This window comes from Budorcas taxicolor, chromosome 19 (genome assembly GCF_023091745.1).
Source record: "Budorcas taxicolor isolate Tak-1 chromosome 19, Takin1.1, whole genome shotgun sequence".
NCBI classification, from domain to species: Eukaryota; Metazoa; Chordata; class Mammalia; order Artiodactyla; family Bovidae; genus Budorcas; species Budorcas taxicolor.
In genome coordinates this window covers 53943779-53958839 of record NC_068928.1, presented here as the reverse complement: position 1 = coordinate 53958839, position 15061 = coordinate 53943779, and the positions used below count along the sequence as shown (strand labels likewise).

General features: G+C 53.5%; 1 protein-coding gene across 3 annotated transcripts in view; it reads left to right on the top strand.

The window, feature by feature from the left end:
- The window catches only part of SEPTIN9 (septin 9), a 149006-nt gene that overhangs the window by 66897 nt on the left and 67048 nt on the right, over positions 1 to 15061 (top strand). For all 3 annotated transcript variants that reach the window (XM_052657185.1, XM_052657184.1, XM_052657183.1), the window contains exon 2: positions 2250 to 2891. In XM_052657185.1, the coding sequence (XP_052513145.1) occupies positions 2250 to 2891 (642 nt within the window). The remainder of the gene's footprint in view (positions 1 to 2249; positions 2892 to 15061) is intronic.

Sequence of the window (15061 nt, the reverse complement as noted above, 5' to 3'; positions counted from 1 at the left end):
GAGCCACTATCGAGGAGAATTTGGACAGTGCTCTCGGGGCGGGGGTAGACCAGATGTCACGGGAGGCCCTGGGAACCACTAGAGATCACAGTTCCGGGCACTCGGCCCTGGACTTTCTGGCCAGTTTAGCAGCTACTTGACCTCTCTCTCCGGCACTTCAGGCTTCTTTGGATGTGTGGTTTGCACCCATCAGTATCTTGCTGGACAGCCCTCGGTGAGAGGCGGAGCTATGCCAAGTTGGGGTCCCTGCACGGGCTTTCCCTGCTGCCCTTGGCCATGAAACTGATCAATGCGGAAGTGAAGTCAAGTCACGGTGGGGCCCACTGACTGATTGCAGCCCACGGATGCGATTTTATTCAGCCGCACAGCGTTTTTAAGGAGGTTGTTTTGCTTCGTTTGTGCCAGCATTTAAAAATCAAGAGGTTACATATTAAAAAATAAAAGATCCAGATTTCTCCCCGAATCTGCACAGGTCCCTCTCCGGTCGTCCTTACCGGGCCTCAGGGAGGGTTGAGCTTTGCAAGCCAGGATTTTGTGCCCTCTGTCCACCGAGAAGGAGGTGTGCCCAGGGTTTAGAGAGGGTCCCCCGGAGGGTGCTGTGTTTGGGGAACTGGTAGTACTGGTGGTTGGGTGTCAGAGTCTGGGGTCCCCTTGGCTTCCTCTTACATCCAGTGCTTCAGAGCACACACTCCCCTGGCCACCCACCCACTTAGCCACCCATCACACCCTGGTCTTCTGAAGAACGTTCGGTCTATAGAGAAGAGCTGAAGGCTCTTTGGGAATTTCGAGGAAGGAAGACTGGCAGGAGGGGCTGCTCAGAATGTCCCTGAGAATTAGGGGAGGAAATGGCAGGGAGGGTGGTCCCTGTAATCCTGGGCTACTGGGGCTGCGAGGTGGGGAGGCGGTGGGAGATACCCTGTGGGTCGCTGAGGGCCCAGGCTGGAAGGAGCCGGTGAGTCTTCCTGCCACATGGGCCCCTTCCTGCTCTGGTCTTTATAACCGGGAGCAGCTGGTTCTCGTTTGCAGTGAGGCTGCAGGGACCATGGGGCTGGCAGCTTCTCGGGCACCGTCCCCAGCACCTTGGAGGGAGTGGACGGACCCTGGTGGAGATGGAGGGGGGCCAGGCGGAAGCGCCGGGCTGTGTGTGGGGTGGGAGTTGGGTGGGCAGCATCCCACATGGGCCTGAGTCCGGCTGGGGCAAGTAGTACAGGATGGAGGCAGATGCCGCGGGGGCCGAGGACTGAGAAATGCACAGTGGATTTGTTAGGGATCTCTGTTAGTCCACCAAGTGGACAGCCATATGGTTAGAACCCTGGGCCTTGGAGGTAGATGCGTCTTCTGGCTCTGCTGCTCACTCCACGCTGCCGGGCACATTACTTAAGTGCCCAGGCCTCAGTTTCCCCATTCATATCAGGGGATTGTAGCATTATTTCCACCATGGGGCTAGGGTAGGGAGCAAATGTGGCTGTGCGTGGTAAACCCAGTGCCTTGCCTGTTGTTAAAAGTACCAGCTTGGCTGTTCCTGCTGATGTTGATGTGATGGCATCATTCCCATCGAGATTTTCACTGGCCGTTGTTCTTAGGGGCATCTCCCATCTGACGGGCTTCCTTGGCTCAGACGGTAAAGAATTTGCATGCAATGCGGGAGACCCGTGTTCGATCCCGCGGTTGGGAAGACCCTCTGGAGTAGGAAATGGCAAGCCATTTCCTCTCCAGTATCCTTGCCTGGAGAATTCCACGGACAAAGAAATCTTTGGTGGGCTGTGGTCCATGGGGTCACAAAGAGTCAGACATGACTAGGCAAGCAACACTTTGACTTTCCCATCTGTTGGTGGTGGTGGTGTTTGCTGATGCTGTCTGTGTTGGGTGGAGGTGATGAAGGGTAATGGTGGTCATGATAGGAAAGAAATAAAAATCCGCGCTTGAGCTGGAGCATCCTTATAGAAAATGCAGCTGGTGGGGCCACTGCCTTGTCAGGACAGAGAAGTCCTCCAAGCTTCCGTCTTTTCTGTCTCTCCCAGAACACGTGGCTGCTCGTGCCTCAGCCCCTAGTAGAATGGGGCTGTCACCTTTTCTTCCTGAGAGGTGAAAGAGCACAGGAGTCTTCCCTCTTGCACCCTTGCCCCTGTGCAACAGAGCCATCGCTGCAGCCTCCCCGCTGGCTGCCTTCTGATGTTCACCGCTAGCAGGATGTTTGCAGGTGTTCCCCAGCCGTCTGCTCATCACCTTCTCCTCGCTTTATCTTCCAGCCTTGAAAAGATCTTTTGAGGTCGAGGAGGTCGAGACGCCCAACTCCACCCCACCCCGGAGGGTCCAGACGCCGCTGCTCCGATCCTCGGTGGCCAGCTCCACACAGAAATTCCAGGACCTGGGTGTGAAGAACTCAGAGCCTGCAGCCCGCCATGTAGACTCCCTGAGCCAGCGATCCCCCAAGGCTGCCCTGCGGAGGGTCGAGCTCTCCGGGCCCAAGGCCGAGCCCGTGTCTCGGCGCACTGAGATCTCCATCGACATCTCGTCCAAGCAGGTAGAGAACGCCGGCACCGCCGGGCCATCCCGGTTCGGGCTCAAGCGGGCCGAGGCGCTGGGCCACAAGACGCCGGAGCCAGCCCCCCGGAGGACGGAGATCACCATAGTCAAGCCCCAGGAGTCAGGCCACCGGAGGATGGAGACCCCCGCCTCTAAGATGCCCGAGGTGCCCACTGCCCCTGCTGCTGACACAGCCCCCAAGAGGGTCGAGATCCAGGTGCCCAAGCCAGCCGAGGGGCCCGCCTCCCCCATCCCACCCCAGACCCTGGAGAATTCAGAACTCGCCCCGATGTCTCAGCTGCAGAGCAGGCTGGATCCCAAGCCCCAGCCCCCCGTGGCCGAGATCCCACCCAAGAGCCAGGAGGGTGAGTAGCAAGGTGCCAGTCGCCTGTGCTGTGATGACTTGGGGAGTGGGGAGCTGGCTTTGCCTTGGAATCTTGGAGAAAGAAGCTGAATATTGAGTTGAGGGGTGGCTTATACTTCTGAAATCTCAGGGGCAGGGACTGGGGGGCTCTTTCTGTCCCATAGTGGACCACAGTGCAGCAAGTTGGATTTCAGTTAGACTCTGCAAAGAATCTCTGGGTTGTGAGGGTCCCCCTTTAATTGGTCAACAGGGTCGTGGTGTAACCATGGCTGCGACCCCAGGATGTAGGGGCAGGAACCGGGACAGGCTCGTGCTGGGGCGGGATGGCTGTGAGACCCCAGGACAGGCTCTCTCAGTCCTGGTGGGTGGTGGTCTCTGGGCCTTGGAGAGGCAGGCTCGGCTTCTAGAAGGGTGACATGTGCCCTGCAGGTGCCCCCAGGGCAGAGGCTGTGGGAGGTGGGAGGGGGCGGTTCTTGCACTGGAGGGTCTTCCTCCCAAAGGAGGGAGGGTTGTGCCCAGACGCGAAGAGGGAGTGACATCACCTCATGTCTGCATGCGAGGGTTTTCAGGGCTGCCAGGAGGGGTCCCAGGCCAGGGAGCCCCGTGATTCCTGCCCACGACTCTGTTCAGGGCTCTTCTGCTGGCTGGGGGGCGATTGAGGGCATGCTACTGTCCTTGGAGGGTCCAGACCCAGACTTGTGCTCACAGGGAGCTCACAGGGGACGTGATGCTGTCCCATGAAACACCATTGCTGCCCCCTGCCCTACAATGAGGGTCTTGGCCCCACAGGCTGTGTTAAGGTGCCGGCTGAGCTGTGAGCCTGATGGAAGCTGGATCCGGTTGTAATCCTGGGCCTCGGAGCTCAGTAAATGTTCAATAAGTGTCCCTTGGGTTGGACAGGCAGAACATTATGGGTTTTTGATTAACCTTTTAAAAATTGTTTTCATGGTGGTAAAACACGTATAATATTGACCATTGTAGCCGTGTTTAAGTGTACAGTTCATGCATATTAACACATCGTATTGCTGTGCAACCATCTCCATCCATCTCCACAACTTTTTCATCTTCCCGACTGAATCTCTGGCCCCATTACCTTCCCCCAACCCCCAGCCCTTGGTGCCCACCTTCCCACTTTCTGTCTCTGTGAGTTTGACTACTCTGGGTCCTTCCTGTAGGTGGAATCCTGAATATTTGTCCTTTTGGGTCTGGTTTATTTCACTTTGCATGTCTTCAGAGTTCATCCATGTTGCAGCAGGTATCAGAATTTCCTTCCCTTTCTAAGGCTGAATAATATTCCATTGTATGCATAGACCACACTGCATAGCCATCCATTGGTTTTTTTTTTTTTGTAGGTACTCGATACATATTTATTGTTTTGAAAATTCCTTTGAAAGCCTATTTCTTATTTTTCCTTTTAAAATTCTTTTAATTGAAGGATAATTACTTTACAGAATTTTGTTGTTTTCTATCAAACCTCAACATGAATCAGCCAAAGGTATACATATATCCCCTCCCTTTTGAACCTCCCTCCCAGCTTCCTCCCCGTCCCACCCCTCTAGGTTGATACAGAGCCCCTGTTTGAGTTTCCTGAGCCATACAGCAAATTCCCGTTGGCGATCTCTTTTACATATGGGAATGCAAGTTTCCATGTTACTCTTCCTATACATCTCACCCTCCCCTCCCCTCTCCCCATGCCCATCCCCTATGTCTGTTTCTCCATTGCTGCCCTGTAAATAAATTCTTCAGTACCACTGTTCTAGATTCCGTGTATGTGCGTTAGAATACGATATTTATCTTTCTCTTTCTGACTCAGTTCACTCTGTGTAATAGGTTCTAGGTTCATCCACTTCATCAGAATTGACTCAAATGAGTTCCTTTTTGTTGCTAAGTAATATTCCATTCTGTATATGTACCAAACTTCTTTATCCATTCATCTGTCGATGGACATCTAGGTTGCTTCCATGTTCTAGCTATTGTGAGCAGTGCTGCAGTGAACAGTGGGATACATGTGTCTCTTTCAGTTTTGGTTTCCTCAGGGTATATGCCTAGGAGTGGGATTGCTGGGTCATATGGTGGTTTTATTCCTAGTTTTTTAAGGAATCTCCATACCATCTTCCATAGTGGCTGTATCAATTTACATTCCCACCAACAGTGCAAGAGTGTTCCCTTTTCTCCACACCCTCTCCAGCATTTATTGTTTGTAGACTTTTTGATGAGGGCCATTCTGATCAATATGAGGTGATATCTCATTGTGGTTTTGATTTGCATCTCTCTAATAATGAGCGATGTTGAGCATCTTTTCATGTGTTTGTTAGCCATCTGTATGTCTTCTTTGGAGAAATGTCTGTTTAGGTCTTTTTCGCACTTTTTGATTGAGTTGTTTGTTTTTCTGACATTGAGTTGTGTGAGCTGCTTGTATATTTTGGAAATTACTCCTTTGTCAGTTGTTTCATTTGCTATTATTTTCTCGCTTTCTGAGGGTTGTCTTTTCACCTTGCTTGGTTTCCTTTGCTGTGCTGCAAAAGCTTTTAAGTTTAATCAGGTCCTATTTGTTTACTTTTGTTTTTATTTCCGTTACTCTGGGAGGTGAGTCATGGAGGATATTGCTTTGATTTATCATTGAGTGTTCTGCCTATATTTTTCTCTCAGAGTTTTATAGTTTCTGGCCTTACATTTAGGTCTTTAACCCATTTTGAGTTTATCTGTGTGTATGGTGTTAGGAAGTGTTCTAATTTCATTCTTTTACATGTAGCTGTCCAGTTTTCCCAGCACCATTTATTGAAGAGACTGTCTTTGCCCCATTGTATATTCTTGCCTCTTTTGTCAAAAATAAGGTACCCATAGGTGCAGGGGTTTATCTCTGGGCTTTCTATCTGTTCCATTGGTCTATATTTCTGTTTTTGTGCCAGTACCATACTGTCTTGATGACAGTAGCTTTGTAGTGTAATCTGAAGTCAGGAAGATTGATTCCTCCAGCTCGATTCTTCTTTCTCAAGACTGCTTTGGCTATTTGGCGTCTTTTGTGTTTCCATATGAGTTGTGAAATTTTTTGTTCTAGTTCTGTGGAAAATGCCATTGGTAATTTGATTATCCATCCATTGTTGATGGACACCTGTGTCCTAGTACTGCTTGGCTGTTGTGAGTAAAGCTGCTATGAACTTGGGTGTACAAATATCTCTAGTTCCTGCTCTAAGTTCTTTCTTTAAAAAAAAACAAAAAACAAAAACCACAATATATTTATTTGGCTGCCCCAGGTGTTAGTTGCAGCATGTGGAAACTAGTTCCTTGACCGGGGATCGAACCCAGGCCCCTGCATTGGGAGCGGGGAGTATTAGCCACTGGACCACCAGGGAGGTCCCTAACTTTCCCTTTTAAATGAGAATTTTCCTATGGTGGTGGGGGCTTGTGATAGGGTGAGGGTAGGGGTGTTGGTGGAGCAGCCGCCTTCTCAAGGCACGGATTTGACCGAGCGGGTGGGGTGGGGTGAGGGGCTGACTGTGAATTTCCCGTGACGCTGGGCGACAGTCTGGTGGCAGGGACCAGAGGTCCCTTCCAGCCCTGCTGTGTAGGTCTGCGTCTCCCCAGACGTGACCCTGCAGGGCCACTCCACCCCCCAGGCACTGTGTGGACACATGGCCTGTGTTTGGGGAGTGGCCGGGAGGCCGTTTCCTCCTGCTCTTCTGTTGGTCCAGGGCCTTAGCTGCCGGATGCGGCTCGCTCCTGGGGGTGAGGTGTTCACGCTCAGCTGAGTCAAACAGGATGTGACTGGGGAGACGGTCGTCAACCATCCAGCTGTTGATGAGATTTGGCCCTGGATACCCGAGGAGGTGGTCCCACTCTGGGAGGGGTGACAGGCCGGGGGTGTCCGCTCAGGGTTGCACTGGCCTCTGTCGTCAGGGTGGGCAGGGTGGGGCCTCAGGCACATCCAGGAAGGTCTTCCTGCAGTGGCAGACACTGCTGGGATTTAACCAGGAAAAGAGGGGTGGGAGGAGCCTTCCCGGCTGAGGCCCCAGTCCAGAGGTGCTGGGGAGCCTAGTGTCGGGGGGCCGGGGCTGTGTGGCTTTTCCAGGGGAAAGAATTTCAGTCTCTGAGCGGGGTACCGGAGCCCTGGACCCACAGCTCCTCTGTGCAGATGGGTGTCAGGCTCTGCATGGAGAGGTCCATGGGCCAGGGCGGCTGTCCTCTGCCCTGGGGGTCGGTGTATGTGCCAGTTGAGTGCGTACCTGTGTGTGAATTCACATGTGTGCTGAGCCTGCTCCTCCATGTCTTACAGGCTGGGGCGGGAGGCAGCTCCCTGAGGGCAGTGCTCCCAGGCTGAGAACTCTTAGATGCATTTGAAGCAGGCGGGGGTTGGGCAGATGCTGTGGAGGAACAAGGCTTGGGTTTGGAGGAAGTGAGGGCTTGGATGAGTCTGTTTGGGAGAATGCTTTCCATTTAAAACAGCGCTTCAGAAGTCACTGTGGGGTGAGCCTGGAGGTAACACAGGGTGAGACGTGGACTGGGAGGAGGAAGCAAAGCCTGCAGGGGACTGGGGGATTCGACCTTCACCTGCTCGGCCTTTGACGTCCAGTCCTGAGGTCCTGGGCAAGTGCAGGTGAAGGTCAGGGCCCGATGGAGGGGTGTTCCCGGCATTTATTGTTGGGGCTTCTGAACCCGCCGCCCCCCCCCCCCCCCCCCCCGCCCCGCTCCTAGTCCCTGTTCTCAGGCTTCATCGGTTTTTTCCTTCCTTCCCCTCCCCTGGGTTTGGTCTCTCCAGCCTCTCCAGGCACCTTGGCCTCGCTTCCTGTCCATCTGTCCTGCAGACCTGGCACTCCCATCCCCTTCTACTGTTCCATAGGTGTGGGGTGGGGAATTGGGTTGGCAGCTCCCAGAAGCCCCCACCCTGCAGGCCCCGCTCTGACTGCTCTCTGTGTGCCCCCCGCCCCCCACCTCACCACCCCCCCCCACCCCGCCCCAGGGCAGGGAGCAGCTGGTGCTGCAGGGGCAAAGGATCAGGGAGATCGGGAACTCTGCGCCCTCTGCTGTGACTCAGCCCTCTGCCTCCGCCTCCAGGAAGCCTTCCAGACTGTGACATGGTTGCAAGACAGGGTCTCCTGGGACCTCAGCTGAGTTACTCCTAGATTGACCTCCCTAAAGTACAGCACTAATAAAATCTGTGTCCACTCTGAGTCTTCACTGTTCATCTGCCTAGGGTGGCCCCAAGTGGATTCACCGTCTTGTGTAGCTCACACCTCTCTGCTTCCCAGCTCTTTCTGCTCTGGTCCTTTCATGGTCTCCCATGCAGGGACTTTCAGGGACCCCATGGGACCTCCCTAAGCACCAAGCAGATACTTTTTGGGTCAACCGAGAACCCACAGCTCTGATCCACTCAACTCTGGCGTGCTGAGTTCTTGGTTTCTGAGATTGATGATCCCTGTCCGTGGACTTGGTATCTCCATTCTTGCTTCTCTCTTGGGCTCTGGGTGGGAGTGGCCTTGCCTCCTCTCCCAGGTCCCTGCTCTGTCCCCCTGCCCCTGCCTGGGTGGCTCTGGGTGGGGCTGGGCCCCAGGACCCAGACCCATGTCTGCCTGGCAGGCTCCTGGCTCTGCCTCCCCCGGGAGCCACCCCCCTGGCACCACCAGCCAAGTTTCCCCGAGGCTGCCTTATAAGGCGGGCACTGGCCGCTCACTCGTGGGTCTGGTTCTTTGCCGTCTCTGGATGCTCACTGGGGGCTGTGGGAGAGGCCGGGGTGACCGGACAGAGTGACGAGTGGAGTGTCCCCAGACTGGCGCCCTGCTGAGTACTTGGGCGTGTCCTGGCTCCAGTCCATGGGCCTACTGGTTCTGAGCCACCGCTTCGCATCACCCCCACCCCACTACTTCCCAGCCTCAATTTCTTGATCTGTCAAATGAGAGAGGAGTGGGCCCTGCTGGCCCAAGTGGCAGGGATGGGGGGTGGTCATGGTCTGAGCGCTCCGGGTGCAGCTGCGCCTGCCCAGCCCCCAACGGCCAAGCCAGGTGTGGTGCCGGGGTCCCTTGTGATGTGGGCATGACCTTGGGGTGGGGCAGACGCAGCACGAGTCTTGGTAGTGTCTCCCTCCGACTTAAATCCCCCTGGAATATCCTTGGACATGTGTAGAGCCTTGAGGAAGGTGGACATCAGACCCCTCCCACGCCTCTGGTGGTGGGTATGGCTTTTTGGCAGACCAGGTGAGCCTGCTGCCTTCCAGGTGTACCTGGGTGCCTGTGTTGGGGACTGGGGCAGAACAGGGAAGAAGTTGTTTCCCCCACGCAGAGAACCATGGGGGCTACAAGCACAGGACCCAGGAGAAAGCAGCCCACCTCCCTTGCTGGCCTTCCCAGCTGTCTGCCAAACCCAGCCCGGTGGTGAGGGGTAGGAGCGAGGCTGCATCCTGGGAATGCAGCCGAGCAGCTGCAGAATGCCTTAAATAGAGCCGGGCACAGCTGCGGGTGCGGGCTGGGCGGGCAGGCAGGCGCTGGCTGCAGGCGGGCCCGAGCTCTGCCTCCCTGCAGCTTGCAGGCTGCGGCCCTAACCACCCAGCCTGGGATGGGCCCCGGGATGGAGCTGGGTGAAGCCTCCCGGGTGCCTGTCCTGAGGAGCCGAGCAGCTGCAAGGAGAGGGGCTGAGTCCATTGCTGCGGCCTCTCAGGCCCGACAGCTGCTGGGAGCCAGTGTCTGCATGGTGGGGCTGCTGTCTGGGGGACGCGCTCACTCCAGACGGCCACACACTGTGGACAGAGGACACATTCAGTGCCCTGGGGGCAGGGGCAGCTGGGACCCCTGCCCAGTGCCCCACAGTGTGGGCGGCCCTGCCCTGACCCCAGGTTCTGACAGGCGGCCTGAAGGATGGTGCCACGTGGTTCCCAGTGGCCTGATGTGGTCAAGTGTGGACCCAGGGCTGCGGGTCCGAGAGCTGATGGGGGGTAAGGGAGGGGACCCTTCTCTGGTCTAGGCGTCACTTCCTTTCCATGTTTTATCCAATTTGGCTTTCCCTGCCCTGGGCCTTTCTGTGGGTGTCACAGGAGCCCCCCTGGGATTCCAGGGGCTCCCAGACTACTGGTTGTAGTTAATGAGCAGAGGCAGCTCGTGCCCAGGACTGAGCATTCAGTTCTTTGAGCAGGGGGACCTCCCTTCCCTGTTCCCAGGCTGCCAGTGGGCACACCCCCTCTGGAACCCCAGGGTTCTAGAGAACCTGATTTGAGAACCCATGGTCTGTGCAGTGCAATTCAGAGAAACCCATGCTGGCCCCAGCAAGGAGTTGGGAAGCAAAAGTGGCCTTGGACATCACCTGTTCCATCTTCCTCCTTCTAAAACACAGAATGTTCGAGCAGGAAGCCATCTGGGAGGCCTTGTCCACTTGTCCATGGGAGAAATGGCCCTCAGACCACCTGTCCTGCCCTGGCCTGATGACCTGTGCTCGCTGAGTCCTTTTCCTTGTTGCCATGGGCCTAATTCCTCCTGCACAACGTTGTTAGAACAAAAGTGCTAACATGTGAGGACCGCCAGCGCGGGCCCAGCCCCCCGGGAGGTTTTGTTAAACAAGTTCATAAACGAAAAACAAATGCAGCCTTATTTAACGAACAGGCGCGATTTGGCCTTGCACGCTGCCCCTTTATCCCCGAGCTTGTGGTTCACGTGCCACTCTGAATTCCTGGTCCCCTTTGCCCTCTCTGCCCCGTCGCTTTTTCCTCTTCCAATTCTTAAAAGCTGTGCATGGCTGTTGGTAGAAGAGAAGAAGTCAAAGTCACATGGTGTGTGAAAACGAACCCTTTCCCCAGGAGAGCCCGTGTGGTCGGCGGGGCATGCTCTGGGTCCTGGATTTTGCACGTGTGTTTTTCCCATTTAATGACGCTGTGGGTTTGGTGCATTTCTTTTAGTAGCAGTGTCCTTGGCCCTTACGCAGTCCTGCCCTTCTTGTCCGGCTTCATCTGTGATCAGCAAGGCTTTATGAACATTCTCATGCTTATATGTGTGCGTATGTGACTTTTGGATAGACCTCAGGAGTGGAATTTCTGCACCAAAGAATGTGTGTATTGAAAATGTTGATCCTGTTGCCACGTTGGCATCTAAAGTAGCTATATCAGTTTTTCATGGTGACAGTAGAGAGGTTATACCCCTTACTGTGGGTGGAGAGGCAGAAGGCTATCTGATGGGTGTTTTATTCTGTGCATCTCTTATTAGGTGAGGGGCGGAGTAGCTTTTCTTCTCTTTACAGGTCAAGGGCCCACAGTTCCCTGTGAACTGCTTGTTCCTGTCCTTAGTTTATTTTTTTCCCAGTTGGGCGGTTGGTCCTTTTCTTGTTGACTTTTCTTTTAAAGAGTTCCTAGACACCTTTGTTGTAGCTGTTACCCATGTTTCTCCCAGTTGTTGACTTTTAGTTCTAGTGTGCTTTTCTAAACAGAGATTTTTGAACCCTTCGGTTGTCAAGTTTTTTCTTTTTCTTTTCTCTTGCAAGGGTTTATGTCCTGCTTACAGGCCGCCTGGATTCCCAAATCATAGGGAAAAAATTCACTCAGGTTTTCTTCTGGTACTTTTATGGTTTCATATTTATGCACTGAAATCATTGATCCATTGGAATTTGTTTGGGTTTGAGCTGCGAGGTGGGGATACACAGTTCTTACACAGATAATACATGTGTGAGCTTGGTCTGCAGCGGCCGGGCATGTGTGCGCCTGCTATTTTTATCAGTTTTGGTGTCAGTGTCATGCTGGCTTAGCAAAAATAATTTGGATGCGTTTCTTTCCCCCTCCCTCTGTGCTCTGGAACATTTTAAGCAGCTACAAAATCATCTCCGTGTTAAAACTTTTAAAGAATTCACCAGTGAAACCATCTGAGCCGGTTACTTTTGTGGGAGATTTGTCCTTTAAAAAGTCTTTTTTTCCATAGGTTCGTTTGAGTTTGGCGGTGGTGGTGAGGGGGGGGGTTCTCCTATTTTGCATCTTTTTTTCTTTCTAGAAAGTCATTCTTTAAGCTGTGTAAAATCCCTCAGGGGCTTCCCTGGCGGCTCAGTGGTAAAGAATCCGCCTGCCAGTGCAAGAGTTGCAGGTTTGATCCCTGATCTGGGAAGATGGCACATGCCGAGGAGCAGCTACGCCTGTGCGCCGCAACTACTGAGCCTGTGCTCCAGAGCCCAGGCGCCGCAACCACTGAGGCCCAGGCACCCTGGAGCCCGTGTCCGCAGCAAGAGAGGCCACCGCAGTGAGAAGCCCGCGCACCACAGCCAGAGAGTAGGGCCCCCCACTCCCGCCGCAACTCGAGAAAAGCCCTCGTGCAGCAACAGAGACAGTGCAGCCATGAATGAATAAATAAGCCAGAAATTTAAAAAACAACCCTCAGACTGTTCAGGGGCAGTGACGTGGAGTGGGGGACTGGGGTCAGGCGCCCGTAATTGCTGCCATCATTCTGTGCCCCTAAGCTGCTGCCCCAGGCCTGGCATTGTCTGCAGAGGAAAGTGTGCATAGATGCCCAGGACATGGCCCATGGCCTGACAACTCCCCCTGAAACACGGACAGTGCAATGTGACATGTGTTCTGAGAAGGATGAGTCCAGAGGCTTGTGGCACCCTGAGCAGGAAGCCCCCCAGCCCCGCCAATAGAAACTCTTGAAGGCAGTGGGTGGGGGAGGTTAGGGAACCTTGGTCTTGAAGAGGGCAGAGCCGTCCAGGCAGGTGAAGGGCCACTGGCATGCTGGAATCCCGAGTTTGATGTTGCCCAGAGAGTGGCTTTCAAACTTATTTTGGACTGTAGCCCCCAGTTAGAAGTACGTTTTACACCACAGACCAGGACACACGTGTATGTAGATGTGTGTGTGTGTGGTATGTATACAAATGAAACAGTATTTCCATGGGGTAATTCTTCAGGGGTGCGCCTGCTGTACCCCAATACTTGCTGTGCTTCTTGGGTTGGGTGGGAGGGCTTTACTTATTTTCTAAAAACAGCTCTATTGAGATGCAGTTCACATACCATTCAGTTCTTCCATTTAAAGCGTACAATCCGATGGTTTTTAGTTATTTACGGGATTGTGCAACCATTGCCACATCCAATTTTAGGTCGTTTTCATCACCTCAAAAAGAATCTCTGCGCCATCAAGCTGTCACCTCCTCCTCCCCACCCCATTTTTCACAGGTGTAATCAGTAGTCGCCTTTCTGTCTGCATATTTGAACATTTCTTAGAGACGGGATCATACGATCTGTGGTCTTCCGTGACTTGCTTCCTTCCCTTTGCGGAGTGTTGCAAAGTTCCTGCGTGCTGAACTCCCAACTGCATCCCTTTTCCTAGCTGAGTAATATTCCATTTATGGACTGAACACATTGTGTTTATTTATCTGTTCATCAGTTGAGGGACATTTGGGTTGTTTCTACCTTTTGCCTATTATGAACGTGTTATTTTTAAACGTTAAAAAAAAAAAAGCTGGTTATGACCCACTAAATAGTTTTCAGGACCCAGAATTTGGGACATGCTGGCTTAGACGGTGGGCTGAAGGAGGGCCAGCTCAGAGATGGGGCCGGATGCTGTGTTGTGGGGCCCATCTATCAGAAGTGTTCGCCAGGGCCTGGTCAGATTACCTAGAGCTTATCGTGCCAGGAGTGTTTGTTTATTCGAGAAAGGCTGAGAGATGACATGTGCCAGGCGCTGCTTGCAGCACCAAGGAATGTGAGGATGCTGTACATACAGATGAAAATCCTGTCCTCCTGGGGTGATGTGCTCAGGGCAGGAAGCAAAGGATGAAGAGAGCAAACAGTGACATAACGCACGTTAGCCGCGGTGAGGGCTAAAGAGGCCAGTGACGCAGGTGAGGGTGCTCCGGAATTACTCGTGGCACCAGGAGGCTGTGACTGTAACCAGGGTGGTCCTGGGTTGGAGGTCATGGGTGTGGAGACCTGGAGGTCGGTGGGGGAAAGCAAAAAGAGCAAGGTGGAGATTGGGGCAAGTGAGGCACTCACCCGGGGCCACAGAGTTTACGGGGGAGGGGGCACCCAAAAAACTTAGGAATCAAGAAAAATAGTATTTTCATGCAATGCTTTTCAGAACCGCAGTCGTGCAAGAAAACCCTAGATGGATAAATGTCAGTCTTTTCTTGCTTGTTTACTTATGGTTGCGCTGGGCCTCTGTTTCTTCACGGGCGAGTGGGGGCTACTCTCTGGTTGTGGTGCACAGGCTTCTTATCTCGAGGGCTTCTCTTGTTGCAGAGCGCAGGCTCAGTGCCCGTGCGCTTTAGTAGTTGTGGCACAGGGGCTCATTGGTGTGAGCCTAGGGTGTGCAGGCTTCAGTAGTTGTGGCCTTGGGATGGTCGCCCCTCTCTGCCTCAGTTTCCCCACTTATGGAACAACCCCATGGAGCTGTAGGGAGAATGGATGTGAGGGCCTGGAACGTCATGACTGCGCCCTGAGGGCTGCTGTTTTTATTTTTTCAATTTTTACTCTGTTTGAGCTGGGCGCACAGGAAGTGCTCATTGATAAATGCCACTTGTGGTTATTACTGCCTTCTGAGTCTCTCGTGTTGTCTTAGCAGCCACGCTCCGGGTGGGGGGCGGGGGCGGTGATGGGGGGAAGGCCCTTGATGATTTGCAGAAGGTAAATAGACGCTGCTTGAGCCTTGAGGAGCAGGGCGGAGGCAGGTGTGTGTGGGGCTGCGGATGCGGCTACAGGACAGAGAGGAGATCAGGAGGGCCCAGGTGGGCTCTCAGAACTGGGCCCTGGGGTGGGGGGCAGTGATTCCGACAGACGGATCAGTTTCCCCCAGGTTCCCTGTGCTCTGGGACAGAGGCGGCAGGAATAGAGTCCAAGTCAAGAAATCAGAGAAGGAAATGGCAACCCACTCCCGTACTCTTGCCTGGAGAATCCCAGGAACGGTGGAGCCTGGTGGGCTGCCGTCTCTGGGGTCGCACAGAGTCGGACACGACTGAAGCGACTTAATGGCAGCAGCATGAAATCAGAAAGGAGCTAAACCTTGGTGTGGAGTCAGCTATGGAAACAGTGTATCCTAGTGTGTCTAGAATTTCCCTTGGAGTGGGAAGAAGGTGGGGATTTCTAATTGAAACTGTTAGGGAACTCCTGATGACTTTAGACCAGACAGGGGATGTCAAATGGAAATTAATTATACAGAAGCCGTTAGTGTTATTCACAGATGGTTACTATCTTAAAAGTAACTTACACATACGTGTGTATATTCT